Genomic DNA, 27,955 nt, shown 5'->3' on the forward strand with positions numbered 1-27,955 from the left:
AAATCGGGGCAGGTGATGAGCATGTCGTCTACATACTGAACAATGGAAGTTTGTGGTGGGAGGCTATATCTGTACTGTTTGAATTCTTGTATATGTGCTGCTAAGGTCTGGGAAAAGACTGTAGGACTGTCAGTAAATCCCTGAGGGAGACGAGTCCACTGATATGTTGTGTTATTGAATTGGAAAGCCGTTAGCGGGCGGCTTACGGGGTCAAGGGTGATGGAAAAGAAGGCATTAGACAAATCAATGGTGGAATGATATGTCTGCAAGGAGATACTATTGAGGAGTGTGGTTGGGTTTTCCACGTTCGGGAATACCGCGTAAGTGAGGTCATTTAGCGCGCGTAAGTCCTGTACTATACGGAAGGCGCCAGGTTCCTTTTTTGGAACTGGGAATAATGGAGTATTGTATGGTGAATTACATTTTTCAATAATACCTTGCTGTAATAGGGAATCAATTTGTTCTTGAGCTCCAGCAATGACTTCAGGTTTCAAAGGGTACTGGGCAATTTTAGGACCTTTACAACCAGGTAACAACTGAATACGATGGGGAGGACCGGTAACCTTACCATAGGGTTTCTCAGGTGTGGCCCAAAGAAAACCCGGTAGGTCATTCAATGCTACCTCTATTTGTTTTTCAACCATAGAGGTGACAGCCATCAAAAGTGAAGTGGTTTCACTAGGGGAAGGATCAAAATGAATTTCAAAATGGAACAGTGTCAATAGATCTCTTCCAAGTAAATTGACAGGGCATAGCGGAGCATATAAAAAGGGAGCAGATAGTTGTTGATCCGCATATTTAATTGGCAGGGGCTCAAGCAGTGGTGTGTCTGTAGAAATACCATCAAATCCTGTGGTGGTAATATTGTTTGGGGAAATTTTAAGAAGTTTCTGCAGTTTGTGTGGGACGTGGGCTAGCACAGAGCGGGAGGCGCCTGTGTCAATTAAGAAGGGGACAGGAACTTCACAGATACGCAGGGTGATCATGGGATCATCCAGTCCTGCAGCAGTGCGGACTACGCCTAGTCACTGTGGGCGGCGTTGATCTGGGTTCCATAAAGGGAAAGACTGGCGTTCTTGTTGACGTTGACGGATTTGACTTCTCGGAACAGTATGTGGACGTTGTGAGCATTCACGTGCATAATGACCATATTGGAGACAGCGATAACACTGAATGTCTGAATAGCGATCTGGACTAGGGCGAGAATAATCGTTTCGGAACCGTCTGTTATCATTAGGAGGGCCCCGTAGGGGACCCCGCTGCGGTTGCGCACGACGACCTCTTTCTTCTGGGTAATCAGTTCTACGGTTTGGGCGGTAGGGCCGTGGGCCCTGATTTCGACCGTTATTGTCATAGCGTTGGTCAGCATACATAACTATAACAGGGGGAGAAGTGTCAGGAGTATTGGTATCAGGGTCAGAGCTCTTAGAGGCTCTTTTCTCTTTGAGATCTTCGGTTTGTAGCATTTCCAAGTTGGTGTGCACTGTCTTACGATGTTGGGCTTCATCTTGCTTGCTTTTAATAAGCCGTCTGCAATGATGAAGGATGTGTTCACGAATTTTAGGCCATTTTTCCAATTGGAGACCCACTGTATTCTCCAATTTTAATTTAATCTCTGAGGGTAAGGTTCCCTTCAGTAAATGGTAGAATACTGGGAGGGCATTATCAGAGTCAAATTTTTCCTCTGTCTGTTCTTTATATAGGTCTTGGAGTCTGAGTAAATAAGCTTCAATAGGCTCTGAATCCATTTCCCATCTTTGGGAAGTGATGACTGAAAAGTCTTTAAGGGTCGGATACATGGTCCGAATTTCCTGAAATACTTTGGTCTGAATTTCTGTCAAAGGGTTGCCGTCATACTGGGTATCTGTTACAAACTTTGCATATCCCGATTGAGTGAATATGTCAGTGACACTAGCGTGTGGGGTTCGGCCAAGGAGCGCTTTCATATCGCCGACTGATAGAGTAGTCCCCAGGGTTATGTCCTGTAATTTCTTTAACCATCGGTTGCCTCCCTGTGCAATATCCGGGAGCTGTAGTATGAGGCTATTTAATTCAACAGCTGAAAGTGGGGTGTATTCCGTATGAGGGACACCACCTGACATTTTATTCAGCAGGGGAAAAAGTTTCACTGATTTAAGGAGATCAATCGAGGTGGTTGGGGGAAACTGATTCTCATACTTTTTCCAAATCCTTATCCAGGCTTCCGAAACTGCCATTTCTTTCTGTAGCTTTTAAAGGTTTTCCCTAACAAGTGCTGTAGTTCACTATCTCCACCCCCCCCCCCCCCCCCCCCCCCGTTTTCTATTTCTGCTGATGGCTCTCTCATTCTCCCTGTCTCTTCAGCTCGAAACCTTGGGGTCATCTTTGACTCTTCTCTCTCCTTCGCTGCTCATATCCAGCAGATTGCCAAGACCTGTCGTTTCTTTCTTTACAACATCCGTAAAATCCGCCCCTTTCTTTCCGAGCACGCTACCAAAACCCTCATCCACACCCTTGTCACCTCTCGTTTAGACTACTGCAATCTGCTTCTTGCTGGCCTCCCACTTAGTCACCTCTTCCCTCTCCAGTCGGTTCAAAACTCTGCTGCCCGTCTCGTCTTCCGCCAGGGTCGCTTTACTCATACTACCCCTCTCCTCAAGACCCTTCACTGGCTCCCTATCCGTTTTCGCATCCTGTTCAAACTTCTTCTACTAACCTATAAATGTACTCACTCTGCTGCTCCCCAGTATCTCTCCACACTCGTCCTTCCCTACACCCCTTCCCGTGCACTCCGCTCCATGGATAAAGCCTTCTTATCTGTTCCCTTCTCCACTACTGCCAACTCCAGACTTCGCGCCTTCTGTCTCGCTGCACCCTACGCCTGGAATAAACTTCCTGAGCCCCTACGTCTTGCCCCATCCTTGGCCACCTTTAAATCTAGACTGAAAGCCCACCTCTTAACATTGCTTTTGACTCGAAACCACTTGTAACCACTCGCCTCCACCTACCCTCCTCTCCTCCTTCCTGTACACATTAATTGATTTGATTACTTTATTTATTTTTTGTCTATTAGATTGTAAGCTCTTTGAGCAGGGACTGTCTTTCTTCTATGTTTGTGCTATAGAAATGCTAAATAGTAGTAGTAGTAGTGTAGGCCCAGCGGCAAATGCCGCCATCCCCTCAAGGTGTCTGATGTATGTTGGATCAATAAGTTCATGTTAGCCTGGTGCAAGGCAGAGGTATGCATAGTGAGCTGTATCCCCAGGTACCTAAAGGAGTGCTCTGCCACCCAGTTCTAACTCCAGGTTGTGAAGCCAGGGCAAAAGACTTATTGAGATTTAATTTAAAACCCAAATAGTCCCCATACTCCTGGATAGTCTCAAGCAAAACTGTCAGTGAATTTTGGGATCCGTAATATGGACCAACAGGTCGTCTGCAAAAGCTGATATCTTAAAAATCGAGTTTCCTATGGGAACCCCCCCTAATCTCTGGGTGCCACCTGATGTCCCTAATTAAGGCATCTAAGGCCAAAGGACATCCCTGTCTTGTGCACCTATATAATCGAAAGGGTTGTGAGATGACGCCATTCACCACCATCGTTGCTTGGGGGTTTGTATATAAAACTTTCAACGCCTCCGCAAAAAATCCATGAATTCCATATGTGTCCAAAACTGAGAACAAAAAAATCCCAAGAGACCCTGTCAAAGGCCTTCTCTGTATCAAAACTAATGAGCAGAGAAGGCCATCTATTTATTTGAACCATCTCTAGAAATGCCAATATAGCTAACATTTTGAACAGTTATGCGGCCTCGCACGAATCCGACCTGGGCCACATCAACCAAGTGAGACAGTATGCGGGCAAGCCGATTCGCCAATACTTTCACAAACAGCTTTGCCTCAAAACTTAACAAGGAGATTGGGCAATATGAAGGTGGATCCAATGGGTTCTTCCCAGGTTTCAATAGTACTATCATCTGGGCCATCTGAAAGGAACTGGGGAGTTGCCCCTACTCCATCACCTCTCCAAACACAAGTTCCAATGTGGGCCCCACGTCTGTCATCATAAGCTTGTAAAATTCTGCCCTAAATCTATCAGGTCCCGGGGCCTTGCCCAATTTACAGGACTGTACGGCTGCCTGGATCTCCTCCAAAGTTATGGGACCATTAAGAATCTTCTGTTGAGAAGAGCTAACCTTCGGTATGTCTAGATTATTTAAATACATCGATCCTGGCAATGGTGTGGCCCCTGAGTCTCCATATAATACTTCATAGTATTGCCTGAACACCGTATTGATATCCTCATCCAATTTACCCAACTGACCAGAGGAGTTCTTAAGTTGAATCATCTTCTTGGGGCCTGACTTGACTCGTACCAAATGGGACAATAGCTTACCACTCTTATTACCATGCAAGAATAATTGGTATTTATAATAATTGATGGATTTAACTGCTCATTGATGGAGGAGTTCACTTAGCTCTGCCTATGTAGCCAGTAAGGCCTCCTTATGTTGAACACTGTGTGTCTGCCCAAATAGCCTTCTGTCCCGTTTAATAACTTGCTCTGCCATGGTATATCTTAAGAGATAAATTTGTATATACCAAGTCTCCAATGTATGCTTCACTCATGTTCACTTCAGATATCGTAAAAACCCAATTGGCTGTAGGGGGCACCAGGATAAGTTTTAGAAGCTCTGATAAATATAGCAAATCATTAATTCAAACACCCACACCTACCACATTTTTACATTAAAAAAAAGTGTCAACTTTCATTTCTGTTTTTAACCTCAAATGAAATCTCACTAAGCCTATAGGATACAGTGATGTGTATGAAATGTTGCTAACGTGGGTTCAGGTCTGGTTGATTTTTCAACCAGTTTTTAGCCTGCTGGAAGATCATAGTGAAAAACAAAGATTTAAAGTCTGGTTTGCCACCTTTAAATTCCTTTTTCTAAATGCAGTAACTCCCTCGGCAGAAAGGACTCCATCACCAAACTAATTGCCCTTAACATTTGTAAGATGTCTTTCGATCATGACAAATAACTTCAGACAACAGCAATTAGATGGCACTAGCACCTTCTATTGCTGCTACTGGCTCACTAATGTTTTTCCTTCAGCACAAAAAAAACCCCAGCATGAAAAAAATTTAAAAAAAATTGATACAAATGGTACTACTTATAGAAATACTAACACACAAAATCATGTTGTAAATAGCAAACTTTAGGGATACTAGAGTTTTGGCTTCATGCCTCACAAACTTATTTGACAATAAACAGTGCATAATGAATAACCAAAGTAAAGTACTGCATCAAGAGTGGGTGTATATCAATCTTGTTATGGGGACCTTCCATTTAAATCCCAAAGCATTTATTTGGTCCCAACTGTCACCTCCACAGGAATGAAGAGGTTATAACCTGGGACATTCCCATCCTGGTCAATAAAAAGCTGGATGTGTGAAAGCCAGACAGCGGTAAAGGAGAAAAATACTACAATAGCACTGATCATAGATAGAGGTGTCAGTCCCAAGTGATTATGCTGTGAACTGTGTGGAGAAAAATATCCTCAAATACCAAGAAATGCAGTGCAAGACCAAGAAAATGCAGCAGAAAAACACAGAAATATTTCCCTTTTTTTTTTGGATGCCACAGGCTTGATTAAAAAGAATTTATAAGGAGTCACGTGACACCATGCATGGAAGCAATGGCTATTAGTGACAGCTCCCAGGCCCGACTGCTCTAGCTCCCCTCAAGCATTGCATTTCCCAGCTTTAATTAGTACCTAACTAGTAAGTGCTTGGATCCAGATTGTGGAGTTTAGCTAGTGAAATCTGCTTCATGGTGTCAAAGGAACCAAAAAGGAGAAAAACTAACTTAAGTCTGCGGATGCCAATATGGCGGATCTTCATAGCCCACCACGCCATCAGTAAGCTTCATGTGGACCACCGAAATTGTAGTGGAGGTCAAAGCAGCCATGAAGTCTACTATAACTACTCAGCTCAAACACATCACTGACAAGCTTGATATGGTGTCCGAGTGTATAGAAGACCTGAGATGGGAATTTAGTGTGACCCCAAACCGCGTAGAGGCCTTGGAAACCATGGTACAGCAGTTAGACACGAGGTCCCAGCGCAATACTAACAGACTCACTCAACTTGAAGATAAACTTCAAGGTGCAACTATTTGCACATCATTGGTTTACCTAAAACTATCTTGTACAGTAATTTGCTGGACTTCTTGGAGACCTGGCTAGGCTCTTCCTTGCAACTGCAGAGTCACATGGGCCCGCTCCTTACTGAAAAGGCCAATCGCCTGGGCTCTAGACTTGATGCTGGTTCGAGACCCAGAGTGGTGATTTTTCATGTATTAAATTTCTGCCATAACAGGAGATCCTACGAACTCTGTTGGGAAGGTGCTGACATACAAGGGCCGTCTCATCCTGTGTTTCTAGTGAGACAGCATGGGCAGAGAAATAATTTGGTATTTCAACTTTTCACCCTGCAAGTAAAGTGGAGGAATGTCATCTGTTTTTAATTGCTGAAAAGTTTAACTTTGGCTAGGCTAGAGGTTAGAAAGGTCAAGTGAGAAATTAAACACTCTCTGTCTCTTTTTGGGGTTAATGTTAGTTCATAGGTATTATTACCACATCTGTATACCATTATAAACAAGGCATGAGCCAGACATACTGTAGTTTAAAAGTAGGCTGAATGTTGTTTAAATAATTCTAGATATTCTTGATATGTAGATTATGTCTTATAGGGAATTTTGATTTCTGTTTATTGTAGAATATGTTTCATTCTGTGTAATTAATATGTAGAATATCTGTTCAACTCTCTGCCTTACTTTTCAAGTAAGACTGCAGTTGAAAAGGTCAGCATCTGGTTTGAATTAACTACGGTCCTAGCTAGTTCTGTGAAGGAAGCTAACAGGTGAAAAAGGTCAGGAAAAGCCTTCTCCTTGATTGATTAGCTAAGTATAGGACTGGTTTTCTGAAAGTAATAACTGATATGTACGCCATTAAGTAAGACTGGCCTCTTAGCCCCTAAATGAACCCAGTTTAAGCTATGACTGGGATTATGTGAATAATAATAAAATGCAAGAGTTCTGGTGCCCAATTGTCTAGTGTGAGAGGCCCCAGGTCATAGGTCAGTTTAGGATATCTCAAACCTATGTAACTGATATTTGGGAAATATATGTATAGAGATGATTGGTTCAGACAGGGTAATTAATCTATTCTTTACCATCTGGAGAGTAAGGGGGGCTAGGAGGGGGATAGAACTGTATATAAGTGGGAGCAGAAGCAGCTTACGTCAGAGGGAACAGACAGAAGAAGGAGAGAAGAGAGCTGAAGAGGACAGACAGAAGCCACAAGACACAGAGAGCTGAGAAAGAGAAGAGAGCTAGAGCTGATGTCCTACTTTGTTTGCTGGCAAATAAAGAAGATTTCTCTCTCATTCTGGTGTGTGCTGCTTGACTCCTGAAGTACCACAGATTCTGCTAACAATAGGGGTAATTCCTGCATCAATTCCTGCAACACTAGGACAACTCGGCCTGTGTGATGGCACAGAGGAAGGCATTTAGCTCCCTCTGCAAGGTGCCATTTGAACAGAAGATTAGATTTGCATTGCTTTATCCAGCATGTTTGCAGGTCACGTATGAAAGCAACACACACTCTGTACAAGCGACGAAAGATCTTTTGGCTTGGATTGTGGGGCTTCAAAACAACTCTTGACTTTCTGGAACTCACTTATTGACTGTTGAACTATAAGTGTGCTGGCTGATTGCGGGTTTGTGGTTTTACTGACATGAGTGGTGTGAGCCCTGTGATGCCCTGGCAACGGAGCACTGTGCTGGGAACAGCACTATTTGAAGATGGCGCAGCACTGGGAACCATCTTTCCTTCCTGCCTGGGGCCCTTACTATACTGATGGTTGAAATGTTGTTTGCGAAGTTGCTACAGCACCACGTAAGCAAGAGAATATGCTGGGACCCATCCTTTTCTTTTTTCCCCTATCTGGAACCATATGGTGGATGTATATGTGACACAGATGCTACAGTGGACCTAATGCAGACAGTGTTGTTTCTAGTTTTTTTTTAATTTATTTAATTCTGTTTTGTTGTATCTCTTCCTTTATTTTCTTTCAGGGGACTCTGTCTCCGGTTGGATTGGATGCATGTTTGGAGGTCTCAGATTCTGTTGCATATTTGACTGTTTTAAAGCATTTCTGCATGAACTTGCTGTTATGATCCTGTTATGATCCCTTTTGATGTTACCCCTGTCTCGGTGTGTTTTTTTTTCCCTTTTTTCTCCTTTATCATTTAGGAACCTCCCATGATGGTTAATGAGGAAATTGTCTATTTTGTGGCATGCTCAGAGTGATGGGCTGGACCCAGGCTGGTGCCCCCCATACATATTTTAACCACTGGGTTCACCGGTTTTTTTGGAGGGGGGTTGGTTTTTTCTAAGATTTTACACTGTTGTTCACTTTTCTAAGGGGGTATGTATACTTATTTAGGTTGCTGGCAAAAGTGGGAAGGGCTACGGAACTTTGGTGGAGGGGGACAGGAATGAGCAGTTCGGGAGGTGTTATTTAGTGACTGCTGCCTCAAGGGGCGTTTAGAATGGGAGTGGAGTGGAAGGGGTTAGGAGGGGGAGGATGGATTATCATAGGTACATGGAGATGGCTTGGGGCGGGGGATGGCCTGGGAGGAGAGGATGGGGTCCTATGGGCTATACATGGGATGTGGCTAGGGAATCCAAAAGGTGAAAAGGGTGGCATGTTGGGTCAACTCTTCTCATTACGTTTTTCATGCTTTCCTCTATTGGCTCTGTCAACGTCCCTTTGTTATGTAACATGGTGAATATTTTCTCTTCTAACATGGGAAGCATTTCGTCCCCTATTAAGAGAATGAAGATCTTACAAGCCTTAAACAGAAAATGAGCACATGTTGCTCTTCTACAGGAAACTCATTTATCTGCACTAGAACAATGCAAACTTCAGCGAAGGTGGGTGGGGATTCAATATGTGGCCCCTGGAGTGGCTAAGAAGGCTGCAGTAGTTATTTTGATCTGTAAGGGGCTCCCCCGTACTTAGCATGGTCTAGTGGCTGATCCTTCAGGAAGATTTGTGATAGCTCATGTCATGTTGGACAGGCAACCAATGGTAATTTACAAAGTTTATAGACCCAATACTTACAATAAACGTTTTGTTTGCACTTTGACCACCTTTAGTCACATTTGATGGGCTCCCTATAATTTTAGGGGGTGATTTCAACATGGTAGTTAACCCGGATCTGGATCGGTCTGGGAAGATGGGGGAGTGGAGTGGTTAATTCTTCCAAGGGTACTCCATTAATATGTTGGACGTGCCAGATGTATGGAGAATCCTTCACCCTATAATTCGGGATTATACTCACCTGTTGAGAGCCCATGATTCTCAATCAAGGATTGATTACTTGTTAATATCCTGGAAGGTGGAAGAGGCAGAGATCGAACTGTACAAAATTTCTGATCATGCTATGATTTAGATTAAATTTTCTTTAGTGAGCATCACCACCCAGGGGTAATAGTGATAGTGCATTTCAGGATTTCTTGTTGGCTAAATGGGTGGATTACTGAGCCTGTAATTCTGGTCATGAGCAGGACCCGCTTCTTTACAAGAAAACGGTTAAGGCAGTGCCTGGGAGAAAATTATTAGTTACTATAGTCACAAATGAAAAGCATGTGATAAAGAGATTTTGAGACTGGAAGCCCAAATTTGATCTGACGAGCATGTTTTTGGACTTCATCTCAATCATCAAAATAAGTTCCAGCTGCTGAGTACTCAAACAACCTTGAATTAATTGCTCCACTCTAGGGCTAAGAAATCTACCCAATATTTTAAGTATCAAATGTATAAGCATAGGAACAAAAACAGTAAATTGCTAACCAGGATGCTCAAACATTGGAAGGGGTCTACCAAAATTCTATGGATGAAAGGCAGTGATGGGAGGCTGGACCAGTCTAATGAGGAGATCTGCAAAGTTTTTCAATCTTTTATGAGCAATAATATGCTAAGCCACTGGAGTTTGGGCTGGAAGGGGAGAGCCGTTTGCTAGTTTAGACTTGCCTAGGATCACTCCAGTGGAGGGGGAAGTTTTGGGCACCGCAATTAGTTTGGAGGAGGTTGAGTGGGCAATTCAGAAGAGCAAGCTTTGTAAAGCACCAAGCCCTGTGTAGAGGACCATTTCAGAATGTTTAACTACTGTATTTAATCATACAACAAACAATCAAACGGTGCCTGACAGCTTGACAATGGCACAAACCATAGTCCTCTCAAAGAGATGCTATTTTCTGAATCTTGTCGTCCTATCTCCCTATGTGTGGAAATTAAATTATTGGCGAAAATCTTGGCTAATTGCTTAGCTCACGTACTACCATCCCTTTTATTGGATTCCCAGGCGGGGTTTGTTAGAAATCGCTATGCAGACAAAAACATCAGGAAAGTACCAGTGTTGTTGGAAAGGATACGTAAGGAACATAAGAGTAGTCATACTGGGTCAGTCCAATGGTCCATCTAGCTTGTTTTCCAAACAGTCACCATGCCAGATCACAAGTACCTGGCAAAAACCCAAATCATGGCCAACACTCCAGACTACAAATCCCAGGGCAAGCAGTTGCTTCCCATGTCTGTCTCAATAGAAGACTATGGACTTTTCCTCCACAAATTTGTCCAAACCTTTTTTAAACCAAGATACAGTAACCACTGTTACCACATACTCCAGCAAAGAGTTCCAGAGCTTAACTATTCGTTTAGTGAAAAAATATTTCCTCCTATTTGTTTTAAAAGTATTTTCATGTAACTTTCTCGTGTGTCCCCTAGTCTTTGTACTTTTGGAAAGAGTAAAAAAAATCGATTTACTTCTATTCATTCTACACCACTCAGGATTTTGTAGACCTCAGTCATATCGCGCCTCATCTATCTCTTTTCCAAGTTGAAGAGCCCTAACCTCTTTAGCCTTTCCTCCTACGAGAGAGTTCTATCCCCTTTACCATTTTCATAACTCTTCTTTGAACCTTTTCAATTCCGCTATATCTTTTTTGAGATACGGCGACCAGAACTGAACACAATACTCAAGGTGCAGACGCACCATGGAGCGATACAAAGACATTATAGTATTTTCGGTCTTATTCACCATCCCTTTCCTAATAATTCCTAGCATCCTGTTTGCTTTTTTTGGCCACCGCCGTAAACTGAGCAGAAGATTTCAGCATATTATCTACGACACCTAGATCTTTTTCTTGAGCGCTGACCTCAAGGTTGACCCTAGCATCAGGTAACTTATGATTCTGATTATTCTTTGAAATTTGCATCACCTTGCATTTGTCCACATTAAATTTCATCTGCTATTTGGATGCCCAGTCTTCCAAATTCCTAAGGTCTTCTTGCAATATTTTTAATGTTTTGCAGATTCAGTCTGTTAAGATTTAAGAAAACTGAAAAGTTTGGTAAGAGCTTTTTATTGGGGTGGTTGGAAGCCTAAGTTACAGTTATCTTTTCAGTAAAAAAGGATTTGTACCCTGAATGAGCTATAAAAAGTAAAACATAACTTGCCTTAGCAGGAAAGACAGATCTACCAACAATGTCAGTATTCTCTTATACTATTCTATCATTTTTTAAGGGAATAAGGACATTCACATAAATGTTGTAGTAGTCCAAATTGATTCAACAGAATAGTAGCACAAACATTTCCTTAACATGTGCTTTAAAAAGCTCAAAACATGGCAACTTGGCTGAATAAGCCAATAACACCCTTGAGCCAAAACAGAAGGCAAAAGCTCAATTTAAGTGGTTTTGCTAATATTTATTTAGAGGTTAATTTTCAAAGCACAAAGACTTACAAAGTATGTAACTTTGTAAGTCTATGTGCTTTGAAAATGAGCATCTTATTATCTTACACAACCAAACATATTAATGGCATGCAAACATAAGTAACTAGTAAAAAAGGCCCGTTTCTGACACAAATGAAACAGGCGCTAGCAAGGTTTTCCTCGGAGTGTGTATGTTTAAGAGAGAGTGTTGTGAGAGTAACTGTGTGAGAGAGAGAGACTGAATGTGCAAGTGTGTGTGTGTGTGTGACAGAGACAGAGTGAGTATGGGTGTGAGTGTGTCTGTGAGAGTGTGTGTGTATGAGAATGAGTGTGTGTGTGAGAATGAGTGTGTGCGAGTGCGTATGTGAGCCACAGTGAGCGTGAGAGAGCGTGTTTCACACAGATACAGTGTGTGTGAGAGTGTGAGACAGAGTGTGAGAGAGTATGTGTGCGATACACAGACTCTCTGTGAGACCGAGAGAGTGGTTGAGAGTGACTGTGTGACACATAGAGAGTGAATGTGATAGAGTGTGTGTGAGATGGAGAGAGAGAGAGAGAAAAAGACACTGACTGTGTGAGAGAGAGTGTGTGTATGACAGAGATACCTCCCCTCCCTCTCTGGTCTCAGGACCCCCTCCCCCCTCCCTCTCTGGTCTCAGGACCCCCTCCTCTCTCAGGTCTCTGGACCCCCTCCCCTCTCCATCCTGGTCTCAGGACCCCCTCCACCCCCACTCAGGACCCCTCCCTCCATCTGGTCTCAGGATCCCCCCCCCCCCCCGCTGAACTGGGAGGGGGTGGAGACATAGCTGCCGAGAGGGGGGGGCGGGGGGACAAAATTCCGCGGGCCCAGGGCTCCAAGGGGGGGCCCAGCGCTGCAGTCTCACCTCTGTGAACGCAGTGCTACAGGCAGCAGAACGCCTCCCTTCAGGCCTCCTTCCCTCCCTGTATCCTGCCCTCGTCTGACGCAACTTCTGCAAGGGCGGGACGCAAGGAGGGAAGGAGGGCTGAAGGGAGGCGTTCTGCTGCCTGCAGCGCTGCTTTCACGGAGGTGAGACTGCGATTTCAATGCAGGGGGCCCGGCCCAGACGGAGGGTGGGGGTGGAGGGGGGAGCAATGGCTTTGGCAACCTCGGAGGGGGATGGAGGGGGGGAGCGGTGGTGACATGGGGGGGGGGGGGGCGGTGGAGGAGTGAGCGAAGGCAACGTTGGCTGTGGACCCAGGGGGGAGGGCGTCATGTGTCTGGGAGGGGGGTTGTCAGGGAGGCCGTGAGTGGCTTGCAGAGGGTGGTAGCGGCGGCGGTACCGGCAGTGTTGATGCCGGCGATGTTGGACGCGGACTGAGGGTACGTTGGTGTGCCTCGTGCTGATATCATGTGGTTGGTCACTGCTGCTTGTGACGAACTAGGAAGCACGCAAACGTCAGGACAGGAGATGGATACAGCATTACAGGCAGCACAAACCCTACAAACCCTTCACTGCCACGGAGTCAGCTTCAGAACGTTGGAGGTGCTTTTTATTATAGTAGATAAGTAAACATTATTTGAAACTGAATACATATAAAACTAAATTTCTTTTTATGGGAGACAAAGAATCAGGATGGTGAATGTTTCATTTTAGATCAATCTATTAAAATTTTAGGTATCATTCTGGACAATAAACTTTCCATGGAATCACAGATAAAGTCACTAATCACAAGTTTGTTTTATACCATGAGAAAGGTACGGGCTATTCGTAAATATCTCCCAAGTAGAATTATTTCAACTGGTGGTACAGTCTCTGATTCTTATTAAATTGGATAATTGCAACAGTGTCTATTTGGGGTTGCCAAAATATTTGCTGAAAAAATCCAGACTATTCAGAACTTTACTGTTCACTTAAGAAATCAGATAGAGTTATGGGTTATTTTATTAAGCTTCATTGGCTTAAAGTTCAGGCGAGGATCATTTTTAAATTGGGATGTCTTTTATGGAAGATAACCCAGGGTATAGTACCACAATATATTTATTTATTGTGAACATTTATATCCCGCATAATCCCACCAAGGCAGGCTCTATGTGGCTTACAACGTTTGATGAAAAGTACAACATAATAGTTCTAGTGCAAAGCAGAGAATAAAGTAGATGAGGGGAAGAGAGGGAAAGAGCAGGGGAAAGGAAGGCGGAGATGCAGAAGATCAAGCAGCTGAGGAGAATGAACTATCACATAGGTAGGTCTTTAGGGATTTCTTGAATAGACTGTGATCAGTAGTCTCTTTTAACGTTGATGGCAGAGCGTTCCAATAACGGGGACACTGGAAGCAAAATGAAGAGGCAAAGAGCAGCTTGTATCTTAAGTTCCTGCAGTTAGGAAAGTGGAGATTGAGATAGGTGTGGGACGACTTCTCGGAGTCTCTGGGCGGGAGGTCGATCAGGCTGAACATATAGGCTGGAGCGTCCCCATATACAATCTTGTGGGTAACAGCACAGACTTTGAATTCAATCCGTTCTTTGATTGGGAGCCAGTGGAGCTTCTCATGAAGGAGTGTTGCTGCCTCAAATCGAGATTTGCCAAATAGCAGCCTCGCAGCCGTGTTCTGCGCTGTCTGGAGTTTCTTAAGAGCGTGCTCCTTACAACTGGTGTAAATTCCATTGCAGTAGTCGAAATGGCTCAAGACGAGGGAATGGATTAGTGTCCTGAATAGGGCAAATGGTAGGTACTGCTTGATACGCCTAAGGGACCTCATGGAAAGGAACATTCACTTCGTGATTGACGAGACTTGAAGCTCAAGAGTTAAATGGGGATCCAGAATGACCCCAAGGAGTTTCAAACTTGCTGCGACAGGAACGGAGAAGTTCTGCAAAGTAACCATGCCCGGTATAGACTTGTTGAACTGGGAGAAGAGGATGAGGCACTGCGTTTTTTCCTGATTAAGTTTAAACTTAAATATGTTAGCCCAATTGACCATCATGGCAAGACTGTTCTGAATTTCTGCTGAGATTTTGGTTATGGAAGACTGGAAGGGGATGTAGATAGTCACATCGTCAGCACAGATGTAGGGATTCAGGCCATGGTTGTGAAGGGCCGTTGTCAGAGGTACCATCATGATGTTGAACAGGGTAGGCGAAAGGGGTGAGCCTTGAGGAACCCCACAACAAGATCTCCAGGATGGTGAAATAGAGGACTGGACTTTGACCCAATAGGATCAGCAAGACAGAAATTCCCGAAACCAATCCAAGACAGTACCTCAAACACCATTTTCAGCTAGCAACATAAGGAGATTGTGGTCAACCATGTCGAACGCGCTCGACATATCAAAGAAATAAGATGTTTTTTCCAAAAGACAGCTCCTTTCTAAAGTTGGACAGGAGAGTAACCAGTACTGTCTCAGTACTGTGGTGGGGTCGGAATCCAGATTGGGAGGCATGAAGAATCGAAAATTTGTCCAAATAATCAGCAAGCTGAGAATTCACCAAGTTTCCATAGTCTTGACAAGCAATGGGATTGTAGCAACAGGGCGGTAGTTATTAATAATACTAGGCTCACACTTCGGGTCCTTCGGGATTGGTGTCAGGAGAATATGGCCATGATCAACGGGGAAGCGCCCATGCTGGAGCACGTAGTTAAGATAGGATGTAAAGTCAGCAACAAAACATTCTGGCGCCGATTGCAGCAGGTAGTTAGGGTAGCTATCCAGCTTGCAGTGCGTACGTGAAAATTTGCGAAGGGCCAGACAGACCATCTCAGTGGTGACTGGCTCAAAGGTGGACCAATGACGGTCAGCTGGGCAAGGGCTATGTATGGGCGCAAGGCCTTGAAGGAAATCAGCAGCACTAGAGGAGCTTAGAGGAAGCGAGTTCCAAAGTAGAAGGATTTTTCCCCTGAAATGGTTGGCCAACTGGATCGCTGATGGCATGCCCTCACTTGGTGAAGTAACTGGGGTGGTGTCAAGTAAGGAATTCAGCTGACTGTAGAGCTTCTGTGCATCCAGCATAACCGTTTGAATTTTTTTCTGGTAGAAAGCTCTTTTGGCCTGTTTGATTTCATATTTGTAAATGCGAAGTGAGAGCTTCCAAGCTGACAAGGTGTGGTCGCCTTTAGACTTATACCAAGCTCTTTCCTGCCGCCTAGTTTGTTGTTTTAGCGCTTTAAGGTCAAGAGTAAACCAAGCTTTAGATTTGCGGTGGAAGGAGGATTTAAGTTGCAAAGGTGCAAGTCCGTCTAAGATGCATTGACACCAGTTCTCCCAACGAGTGAGGTAATCAAAGGAGTCTGTGTTTGCATGCCAGCCACACCCATAAATTTGCTCCCAAAATGATTTGAGGTCAACTTCCCCTCTTGTATAGTAAGTGGTAGGCTCTTCGGAAAGTGGATGGCTATTCTTCCGCCAGCGGAGTGCAAACCTTAGTTGGTAGTGATCAGACCAAGGGACGGCTGACCATGCAGCATTAGCTACACAGAGGACAGAGTTATTAAGGAGCTTGTAGGCAAAGAGATCAAGGGTATGGCCTTTTAAGTGTGTTGGATGCCGATCAGGATAATGAAGATCCAGGAGTTTGAGGAAACTCAGGCATTGGAAAGTGCTGGGAGAGTGCTGATTTTCTAAATGGAGGTTCAAGTCACCAAGAACAAGGAGGCTGGAATAATTGGTGCAGGAAGTGGAGAGAAAGTCCATGAAATCTGCCTCACTGGCAGCCCAATTGTCTGGTGGCCTGTAGAACAGAATACAACAGAGACAATCTTCTAGAGAGCTGCTGTAGACCTTGATGGAAGTGATCTGGAGACTGGGCGATATGGATTCAGCCAGGGAGTCAACTCGGAGGCCCAAGTGATAAATCAGGGCAAGGCCCCCACCTCTTTTCCCCGGCCTGGTCCAGTGCACAATTTTGAAGCCGGGGGGCACAGGTCTAGGAGAATAGGGTCCTTAGAGTCATGTATCCACGTTTCCGTGATAAAGAGAAGGTCGAGTTCATCTGTGGTGAGCCAGTGAGATAGTTTCCATCTTGTTAACCACAGACCGTGCATTAATGTAGCCCACTTTGATGGAGAGGTAAGGATCCGGATTGACTGTCCGTGCAAGAGATATACTGAAGATGATTTTGCTTGGGGGTGCAACTGCGATGCAGAGTAAGCCGCTGAAAAGCGCTGGAGTGATGGCCAGAAAGAGTAGACTTAGAGAGATGGTTAGAGAGCCTAGATGCTTTCCGAGCGGTGACAAGTACAGGAATGGTACTGCAGTCAGACATGAGTGAAGTGAGAGAGGCACGGATGGGGGTGAGAAAATAAAGAATGGAGAGGAACTGTGAGTGAAGCATGGCAGGGACTGCACTTCTTAAGCAGTACAGAACCCACAGACAAGCAAGCTTATGTGCAGTCAACAGGTGGCAGCAAAGGTGAAGATATCCAGCTTGTGTAGGGCATAGGCTGAGTTGTGTGCTTTGAACAAGAGAGCACAGATGATGGCAGCAGAGGAAGTGGAAACGAGGACCAGGCCAGAGGAGGAGTGACCAATTGGAGCAGGACAAATGTTGTTCCACACAGGACGTAGCCGGGTAGGTCCTCCACCACAGGATCCGGAACAGCCCCCGCTACTGAGTAGCACCAAAACTTTGACGCCGTTGAACAGTTGATTTGTGAGGGATGCCGGCAATCCCCAGCTGAGTAATTGCGGAGAAGGCAGAGCTTGACAACAATAAACAAGCAGGCATAACAGAGCGGGAGCCGTTGTGCTGAACCACATGCTCCTCCTCTCCAAGCACCACCGTCAGTGCTCCGACTCACAGGAAGAAGGAGAAGAGCCACACAGCTAAGCGATAACAACGGTGAGGGAGCGGGTCAGATGTTCGCAGGCTCCCCACAGTAAGGAGAACACGGACACCGCGCAGCCTGTAACAACACGGACGAGGTAGGCCACAGAGAACTGGCGGTTAAGCCACAACACGGCGGCAACAAGCAGTCTGGACTTGTCGGTCAGCAAATAATCGTGTTCCCCGTGGTAAGCTGGCCAAGAAGAGGCTCAGGGTCAGCAAAAATGAGCCCAACTGCGTTTAAATACCAAATTACACCCACGGATGCTCAGAGCCGACGGTTTCCCGTCCGTTACTGGCAGCCATATTATAATATATGATTTCTTTGGTGCAATACTCAACAGGACAATGTTATAATACTCGTAAGTTTCTTATTTGATTTTCCAAGTCCCCGGGTATTACTTCCAAGAAATTTTTATCAGGTCTATTTGCATATCAAGAAGATAGATTCTCAGAATTCTTACCATCAACTTTGAGATTGTTACCCAGTTTATGGTCTGTTTAAAATGAACCTTAATACTTTACTATTTAGTAGATATACGATCAACAATTTTAGATAATTATTAACTTTAAGTATGATCTGATCTTTTCTGGCTAAATTGTGCCATCCTAAGTGAATTGTGTCCTATTATTTTGCTGTAACCCGCTATGAACTATTCGATATGGTATTAGTGGGCTATACATGGCTTAACTGTAACATAGAAACAGAGAAAAATGTAGGCAGATAAAGACCATATGGCCTATCCAGTTTGCCCATCTGTGCCATCTACTCTCCCTATCACTCCCTTAGAGATCCTATGTACTTGTCCCAAGCTCTCTTGAAGCCAGATACTATTTATGCCTCCACCACTTCCATTGGGAGGCCGTTCCACAAATTCACCACCCTTTCCGTGAAGAAGTATTTCCTTAGGTTACTTCAGAGTCTATCCCCTTTCACCTTCATCCTATGCCCTCTTACTCCAGAGCTTCCTTTCAATTGAAAGAGACTCGCCTTCTGTGCATTTATGCCACATTGGTATTTAAATGTCTCTATCATATCTCCACTCTCCTGCCTTTCTTCTAAAGAATACATATTGAGATCTTTAAGTCTGTCCCCATACGTTTTATAATGAAGACCACTGACCATTTTAGTAGCTGCTCTCTGGATCAACTCCATCCTGTTTATATCTATTTGAAGGTGCAATCTCCAGAATTGAACACAATATTCTAAAAGAGGTCTCCAGAGTCTTATACAGGGGTACCATCACCTCCTTTTTCTACTAGCCATTCCTCTCCCTATGCATCCAAGTATCCTTCTAGATTTCGCCATTGCCTTTTCTACTTGTTTGGCCACCTTAAGATCACTCCCAAGTCTTGGTCCTCTTTCGTGCATGCAAGTTCTTCACCCCCTAAACAGTACCATTCCCTCAGATTTTTGCAGCCCAAATGCATGACCCTGCATTTTTTAGCATTAAATCTAAGCCGCCAAATTCCAGACCATTCTTCTAGCTCCGCTAAGACCTTCCTCATGTTATCCTCCCCATCAGGGGTGTCTACCCTAGTGCAGATTTTGGTATCATCCACAAAGAGGCAAACCTTACCAGACAGCCCTTCAGCAATATCACTTACAAAAATGTTAAAAAGAACCGGCCCAAGAACAGAACCTTGCAGCACACTACTGGTGACTAACATCCTTTTCCTCTGAATGAGCTCCATTTATCACTACCCTCTGTCGCCTTCCACTCAACTAGTTCCTAATCCAGTCAGTCACTTTAAGGCCCATACCGAGGGCACTCAGTTTATTTATTAGTCATCTATTTATTTAGATTTTGCTCACACCTTGTTCAGTAGTAGCTCAAGTTCTATGCGGAACTGTGTCAAAGGCTTTGTTAAAATCTAAATACACTACATCTAGAGCTCTCCCTTGATCCAACTCTCTGGTCACCCAGTCAAAAACAAAAAAAGGTGAAATTGTGTCTTACCTGATAACTTTCTTTCCTTTATTCATACCAGACCAATCCAGATTAATGGGTTATGTCCATCCACTGGCGGAAGGTGACAGAGGAAAACAGTTCCAAGTTCTTCGCCCTTAAGGGCATGTGCAGCCTAGAATGATCAGTATTTCAAATAGCCAAGCAATGGTGCCTACAATTTGCATCACCAACCATAGAGAGAGACTGGAATTGTTGACTTACAGGAGGAGTCGAAACTCAACTGACATCTAGGTATGACACTGAGTCACCAGACGTGAGACAGTGATGCCAAAGAGGGAAAAAAATGGAATCTGTGATCTCCACTTAAAGAACATATAAGGAGCAACAAGACAGGGAGGGCATCTGGACTGTTCTGGTATGATCAAAGGAAAGAAAATTATCAGGTAAATCATAATTTTACTTTCCTTGTCATCAATATCAGACCAGTTCAGACCAATGGGATGTAGCAAAGCAGTGCCCCAAGTTGGGTGGATCAAAAAACAAACTAACCAAAGAAAGCCTCAACGATGGCGAACAGGTCCCAAGCAGCCACAAACTGCAGAACTTAAGTGGGAACCCAAGCCAAGCAGAAAAAAAAGGATGACCCCCCCCCCCCCCAAATGGAAGCACTAGACAGCAATTGAAACCACTAAGAAGTCCCAAATTCACCTAGAGTTCAGAAAATCGCAACAGAGGACAGAAGTAGAGCCATGGTATCAGCTGCAGGCAGCAAGGCGCAGGTAGTAGCCATGAAACCTAAGGAAGGCTGAGAACCTATCACCACAGAAACTGGAATGATTACCTACAAACATGAGAAGCAAGCCCCCAAAACTCAGCACACCATAGATGAGGATCAGGCAACTCTAGAAACGCATCAGGCACAGCTAGCGACCCCTGAAAGGGACGTGTCCGAAGATAATGTGGTGTGGGAGGAATACAGCGCTCCCAGCATAATGATGCATCTGTTCCTCTGCACTGTTGTCATTGAAGGCCAGAATAGCTGAAGTAAGTGCAACTGAGAAAGCTGCAATTCCAGGCACCGCTGAAGACTCCACTTCCCAGATATGACAGAAGCCAATGCTCGGGACGGGAACTAGCAGCTGAGATAACCAGGCCTGTCGAAAAGAAGCTGTGCCTATGAAGACATGGAGAAGGTAGCATCCCCTAAATAATGATGGGGGCAGGTATATCAAATAGGGGAATACCAGAGAATGATAGCAGGAGAACTAATGAATTGGCCAAGAGGAAGCCATATGGACACCTAGAGAGATATACATAAGCTACACATGCAGAGATGGAGCCATGCTAAACCATCAAAGATGGAGTCATGCTGAGGTCTGAAAGATGGGCTGTACACCCCGAGATAGAGAGCTCCACTTCCACAGAAGGAGGAAAGCTCTACCACAGAGAGGAAACCAGAGATGGGACCATGCCCTACATCCAAAGTTGGACCCCAGTCCCACAAAGTATAAACAGAGCCACAGCCCTGGGTCAAACATGGAAGAATGCTCCACATGCAGAGAATGTGCCATGCTGTATGCACATAGAAGAGGCCTACCGCTATCACAGGGAGGGCAGTTGCTCTACTTCTAGAGAACAGGAAACCATACAGCAGAAAAGGATGCTGTCTGCAAAATGCAGAAACGTTGCAAACCTGCAGCAATACAGGGGCAGTGTTTGCCCACAGCATACAAAGACGTTGTCAGGAAACAGAAAACAGGAAAACGTCCGAAAGGAAATGGAAGTACAACGTGAACGACCTCCAAAACTGCTGTCAGCAGGAAGTAAACATGAATGTTAACACGCAACATAAGAAACCACAAAAAACTGAATATGGAAAAAGGATCTATGCTCCAAACTCAGAGAAGCAGTCAGGCTATACTCAAACTGCAGCTTCCGGAATGGAGCCCTGTGAAATGGTCAACAGAATGGGCTGTGCTCCAAAGACAGAGACATGTCCCATCTACCAAGTAAAAGCCATGCTCGCCATGCTCTATATCTAGACACTGAGCAATGATCGACCTCTCGAGGAGCCACGCCCTGCTTTGGTCATTATCTTGATTGCAAAGATTTGATTCTGGCAGCAATTATTTTGCCACAGTTTCGCTTTTGTTGGGTTGAAGATGATGAAAAGAAGATGAACTACAAAGAACTTCTTTTCAAAGCCAAGAAAATGGTGGTCATTAGAACAAACTGCACCAGCTTCATCTAGTAGAGACTGTTGATGAGAATGACTACTTCTGTTTTCAAAATGTTGACAGCAGCAACAGAAGTGTTGTTGTTGCTGAATTAAACCTATTTCTAAATGACAATTTTCATGAAGTGATCTGTGTATCACAATTTCCTTGTATCGAGGAACTGTTTTTGAAGTATAACACTGGCTTGTCTTCTGCTCCTGCTGAAAGCCTTTTCAGCATGAGCAGACAACTGGGGGGAATTCAGTAAATGGTGCCCAAAGTTAAGCACTGGAAAGATCCATGCTAAACTAGTATTCTATTGAGGGTGCTCCATGCTGAGCACTCTAGAATACTAGCTTAGTGTGGATTTTGTGCTTAACTTTGGAAATCAGCATTTATGCCTGCCAAATCTGGTGTAAATGATGACATATAATTTTTGGCAGTTGGGCATGCAAATGATAGTATTCTATTATATTGCACCTAACTTCTGGGAATGCCCCCTATTGTGCTCATGCTCCTGCCATAGCCACTCCCCTTTTGAGTTGCATGCTATGAAACAGGCACACATTTTATTGAATAGCGCCTAGGGCAGATGCGTATGTACCTCAAAATTGTTGATTGTTAATGGCTCATTAACTAATTAGTTTGCATGTGTATCTGGGTTCTGCGCCCAAATTTGGCTGCCCAACTTTGGGCAACCTATATAAAATCCGGGGATTATGTTTTCAGGAAGATGCAGACTGACAAACATTTTGAAATGCAATTGCTCCTTCATTGGAATAGGAAATTGTTTAGTTAAAGCAAGTGAAGATGTGCCTTATTACTGATTATATTGAGTTGCTTTTTTGCGTTCAACTTATTACGTACATCATCTTGACCGTTTTCGAATTGTGTGGTATATCAAGTATAATTAACATTAAACACTAGAGTTGAATTCAAGAAGAATGACCTGATTTTGTGTAATGTTTCTTTCAACAGCACAACTGCTAGAATTAGAAATCAATCTTTTTTTAAAGCTTTTAAAATAAATGATGGAATGCAACTGATAAATGTGGATGACAAAATGAGTCATTGAATAAAGTGGTTCTTTGAAATCTTATCTCCCGTTCTCCTGGAATCATTGGTCCACTTCCCACTCTCTCTGTGCTGTTGTATTTGCGTGGGAGTTGGTGTTCATCCACTTAGGTGGATTGCTCTCTCCGATGACAAAATAGATGACATGCCTTCAAGAATACATTTTTAAAAAGCTGTGAATAGTAATATCACCTAGATTGTGAGCCTTCCTGGGACAGAGAAAAATCCAGAGTACCTGAATGTAACTCACCTAGAGCTACTACTGAAAAAGGTGTGAGCAAAATCTAAATAATAAATAAATAAATCAGGTCTTTTCAAAGCACAGTGTAGCTGGACAAGTCAGAAAATTCATCATAGCAGTAGAAATCAAAAAGAACCTCATCAGCACCATTTAATGGAGACTTCCACAAAATTAACTACAGCTAGTGATATTGTTTCCAGTTGTCCACCGAGGCCCAGTATCACTACAATAGTCTACAACAAACCTACTTTACCAAGATCTATATTAAATACCACACTCTGAAGAGTTAAAACCATAATTAACTGGCTACAGATATATTAAAGATTAAAAATAAAATTACTTACTGCCTTCCCCATCATCAGTAACTCCAAGCACCAGCCTCAACAGGCACTGAGCATGTTTTCTTTCTTTCAGAAGAACTTCTGCATAGCCAGGAAGACGAAGAAACAATCCAAAGGCAGCCAATGAATGAGCAGGAATGGGAGACATCGTCTGAACTGTTGATTTTATTGGTGGAGGCTCTGCAGCAATGGTTTCTGGAGCCTCATAAACAAGCTCTCCAGACTGTTCAATGGTTACCCATTCAAACTGATCACTGTCCTTTGGCTTTTCTTGTGTGGTGGATGCAACCACTGGAGCACTCACCTTAATTTAAAATAAATCAATATGTAAAACTGTCTTTTACACAGAGAACCATCATAATTGTCTTTTTTGCATCTTTATAAACTGAAGTTTCTAACATCATATAGCATCTTCCACATATTCCAGTCAGTGCTATTTCAGACAGTTGACAGCCTAACAGGCTCATTTTCGAAACAGGACGCCCATCTTTCGACACAAATCGGAAGATGGGCGTCCTTCTCACAGGTTCGCCCAAATTGGTCTAATCGAAAGCTGATTTTGGGCATTCTCAACTGCTTTCCGTCGCAGGGATGACCAAAGTTCATGGGGGCGTGTCAGAGACGTAGCGAAGGCAGGACTTGAGCATGCCTAACAAATGGACGTCCACGACCCATAATGGAAAAAAAAGGGCGTCCCTGACAAGCACTTTGACAACTTCACTTTGTCATGTTTTTCTTACGACCAAGGCACAAAAAGGTGCCCGAACTGACCAGAAGACCACCGAACAGAATCGGGGATGACCTCCCCTTACTCCCCCAGTGGTCACTAACCCCCTCCCACCCTCAAAAATCTTTAAACATATTTTGTGCCAGCATCTATGCCAGCCTCAAATGTCATACTCAGGTCCATCACAGCTGTATGCAGGTACCTGGAGCAGTTTTAGTGGGTGCAGTGCACTTCAGGCAGGCGGACCCAGGCCCACCCCCCACCCCTACCTTACACTTGTGGTGGTAAATGTGAGCCCTCCAAAACCCACCATAAACCCACTGTACCCACATCTAGGTGCCCCCTTCACTCGTAAGGGCTATGGTAGTGGTGTACAGTTGTGGGTAGTGGGTTTTGGGGGGAGTTTGGGGGGCTCAGTACACAAAGTAAGGGAGCAATTTCTGAAGTCCACTGCAGTGCCCCCTAGGGTGCCCAGTTGGTGTCCTGGCATGTTAAGAGGACCACTGCACTACAAATGCTGGCTCCTCCCACGACCAAAGGGCTTGCATTTGGTCATTTCTGAGATGGGTGTCCTTGGTTTCCATTATCGCCGAAAATCAGAAACGACCAAGTCTAGGGACGACCATCTCTAACGACGACCTAAAGGTCAGCATTTGGGCGTCCACGACCATATAATCGAAACGAAAGAGGGTCGTCCATCTTGTTTTGATAATATGGGTTTCCCCGCCCCTCCATCGGGACTTTTTGCGAGGACATCCTCAGCAAAACTTGGGCGTCCCTTTCAATTATGCCCCTCTAATTGTCTCCAATCCCTCTAGATTTAAGCAATTAAATAAAAAAAGTTACAATAAAGTGCTTTGGTGCCTAGCATGTGCTAAAAACAGTGTTAACAGTAAAACAGAAATTTGTGTTACTATTATTACAAAATGTCATACCATAAAATACTACTACTACTACTTAACATTTCTAGAGCGCTACTAGAGTTACGCAGCGCTGTACAAAACAAACCAAGAAGGACGGTCCCTGCTCAAAGGAGCTTACAATCTAAAGAACAAAATGTCAAGTTGGGGCAGTCTAGCTTTCCTGGGTAGAGGTGTAGAGGTTAGTTGCCGAAAGCAACATTGAAGAGGTGGGCTTTAAGCAGAGATTTGAAGATGGGCAGGGAGGGGGCCTGGCGTATGGGCTCGGGGAGTTTGTTCCACGCGTGGGGTGAGGCAAGGCAGAAAGGGCGGAGCCTGGAGTTGGCGGTGGTGGAGAAGGGTACTGACAGGAGGGATTTGTCTTGAGAGCGGAGGTTACGGGTCGTTTCTTTCTTTACAACATCCGTAAAATCCGCCCCTTTCTTTCCGAGCACTCTACCAAAACCCTCATCCACACCCTTGTCACCTCTCGTTTAGACTACTGCAATCTGCTTCTTGCTGGCCTCTCCACTTAGTCACCTCTCCCCTCTCCAGTCGGTTCAAAACTCTGCTGCCCGTCTCATCTTCCGCCAGGGTCGCTTTACTCATACTACCCCTCTCCTCAAGACCCTTCACTGGCTCCCTATCCGTTTTCGCATCCTGTTCAAACTTCTTCTACTAACCTTTAAATGTACTCACTCTGCTGCTCCCCAGTATCTCTCCACACTCATCCTTCCCTACACCCCTTCCCGTGCACTCCGCTCCATGGATAAATCCTTCTTATCTGTTCCCTTCTCCACTACTGCCAACTCCAGACTTCGCGCCTTCTGTCTCGCTGCACCCTATACCTGGAATAAACTTCCTGAGCCCCTACGTCTTGCCCCATCCTTGGCCACCTTTAAATCTAGACTGAAAGCCCACCTCTTTAACATTGCTTTTGACTCGTAACCACTTGTAACCACTCGCCTCCACCTACCCTCCTCTCTTCCTTCCCGTCCACATTAATTGATTTGATTACTTTATTTATTTTTTGTCTATTAGATTGTAAGCTCTTTGAGCAGGGACTGTCTTTCTTCTATGTTTGTGCAGCGCTGTGTATGCCTTGTAGCGCTATAGAAATGCTAAATAGTAGTAGTAGTAGTAACGTAGGGGGAGATGAGGGTTGAGAGGTAGGGAGGGGCTGCAGATCGAGTACATTTGTAGGTTAGTAGCAGAAGCTTGAATTGAATGCAGTACCTGATCGGAAGCCAATGAAGTGACTTGAGGAGAGGGGTGATATGAGTGTATCGGTTCTGGAGGAATATAAGACGTGCAGCAGAGTTCTGAACGGACTGAAGGGGGGATAGGTGGCTAAGTGGGAGACCAGTGAGGAGTAGGTTGCAGTAGTCAATGCGAGAGGTAACGAGAGAGTGGATGAAAGTACGGGTGGTGTGCTCAGAGAGGAAAGGGCGGATTTTGCTAATGTTGTAGAGGAAGAAGCGACAGGTCTTGGCTATCTGCTGGATATGCGCCGAGAAGGAGAGGGAGGAGTCGAAGATGACACCGAGGTTGCGGGCAGATGAGACGGGGACGATGAGGGTGTTATCAACCGAAATAGAGAGTGGAGGTAGAGGAGAAGTGGGTTTGGGTGGGAAGACAAGAAGTTCGGTCTTGGCCATGTTCAGTTTCAGGTGGCGGTTGGACATCCAGGCAGCAATGTCGGATAAGCAGGCCGATACTTTGGCCTGGGTTTCCGCAGTGATGTCAGGTGTGGAGAGATAAAGCTGGGTGTCGTCGGCATAAAGATGATACTGGAAGCCATGAGACGAGATCAGGGAGCCCAGGGAAGAGGTGTAGATAGAGAAAAGAAGGGGTCCAAGGACAGAACCCTGAGGGACTCCGACAGAGAGCGGTATGGGGGTGGAGGAAGAACCATGAGAATGTACTCTGAAGATACGATGGGAGAGATAAGAGGAGAACCAGGAGAGGACAGAGCCCTGGAATCCAAAAGAGGACAGTATGTCAAGAAGTAAGTTGTGATTGACAGTGTCAAAAGCGGCGGATAGGTCAAGGAGAATGAGGATGGAGTAATGACCTTTGGATTTGGCGAGGAACAGGTCATTACAGACTTTGGATAGTGCCGTTTCTGTCGAGTGAAGTGGGCGAAAGCCAGATTGAAGCGGATCGAGGATGGTATGAGGGGCGAGAAAATCAGTGCAACGGCTGTGAACGGCGCGTTCAAGTATTTTGGAGAGGAAGGGTAGGAGGGAGATGGGGCGGTAGTTGGAGGGACAGGTGGGGTCAAGTGAAGGTTTTTTGAGGAGAGGTGTGACAACAGCATGCTTGAAGGTGTCAGGGACAGTAGCAGTGGAGAGAGAGAGGTTGAGGATATGACAGATGGGGGGGGGGGGTGATAGTAGGAGAGATGGTGATAAGTAAGTTGGTGGGGATGGGGTCTGAGGAACAGGTGGTGCATTTCGAGGAGGAGAGAAGATGGGCGGTTTCCTCTTCGGTGATATCAGGAAAAGAGGAGAAGGCGGCCTGGGTTGATTGGTTGAGGGAGTGGGTGATAGGATGGAGAGGAGGAGAAGGTTTAGTGGTGAATTCGAGGTTGATCTTCTGGACCTTGTCGCGGAAGTAGTCCGCTAGTGATTGAGGAGTGAGGGGGGGGGGGGGGTGGGAGCGGAGGGCACTTTGAGGAGGGAGTTGAGGGTGGCGAAGAGATGACGAGGGTTAGAGCTGAGGGAATTAGTCAAATGAGTGTAGTAGTCCTGTTTGGCGAGGAATAGGGAGGACTGGAAGGAGGATAGCATGAATTTGTAGTGAATGAAGTCAGTATGGGTGCGAGATTTCCTCCATAGGCGTTCAGCCGATCGGGAGCAGGAGCGAAGGTAACGGGTGCAAGGGGTTAAGCCAGGGCTGGGGATTAGTGCGCCTTGTGGGCCGGGAAACAGATGGTG

At 44.8% G+C, this 27,955-nt stretch overlaps 1 protein-coding gene across 1 annotated transcript in view; it reads right to left on the reverse strand.

The window, feature by feature from the left end:
- Positions 1–27,955, reverse strand: part of BIRC6 (baculoviral IAP repeat containing 6) — a 965,314-nt gene that overhangs the window by 327,700 nt on the left and 609,659 nt on the right. Inside the window, 1 exon segment of the mRNA XM_030196513.1 lies at positions 23,394–23,694. Coding sequence (XP_030052373.1) covers positions 23,394–23,694 — 301 coding nt within the window.

Source organism: Microcaecilia unicolor, chromosome 3, assembly GCF_901765095.1.
Source record: "Microcaecilia unicolor chromosome 3, aMicUni1.1, whole genome shotgun sequence".
NCBI lineage: Eukaryota > Metazoa > Chordata > Amphibia > Gymnophiona > Siphonopidae > Microcaecilia > Microcaecilia unicolor.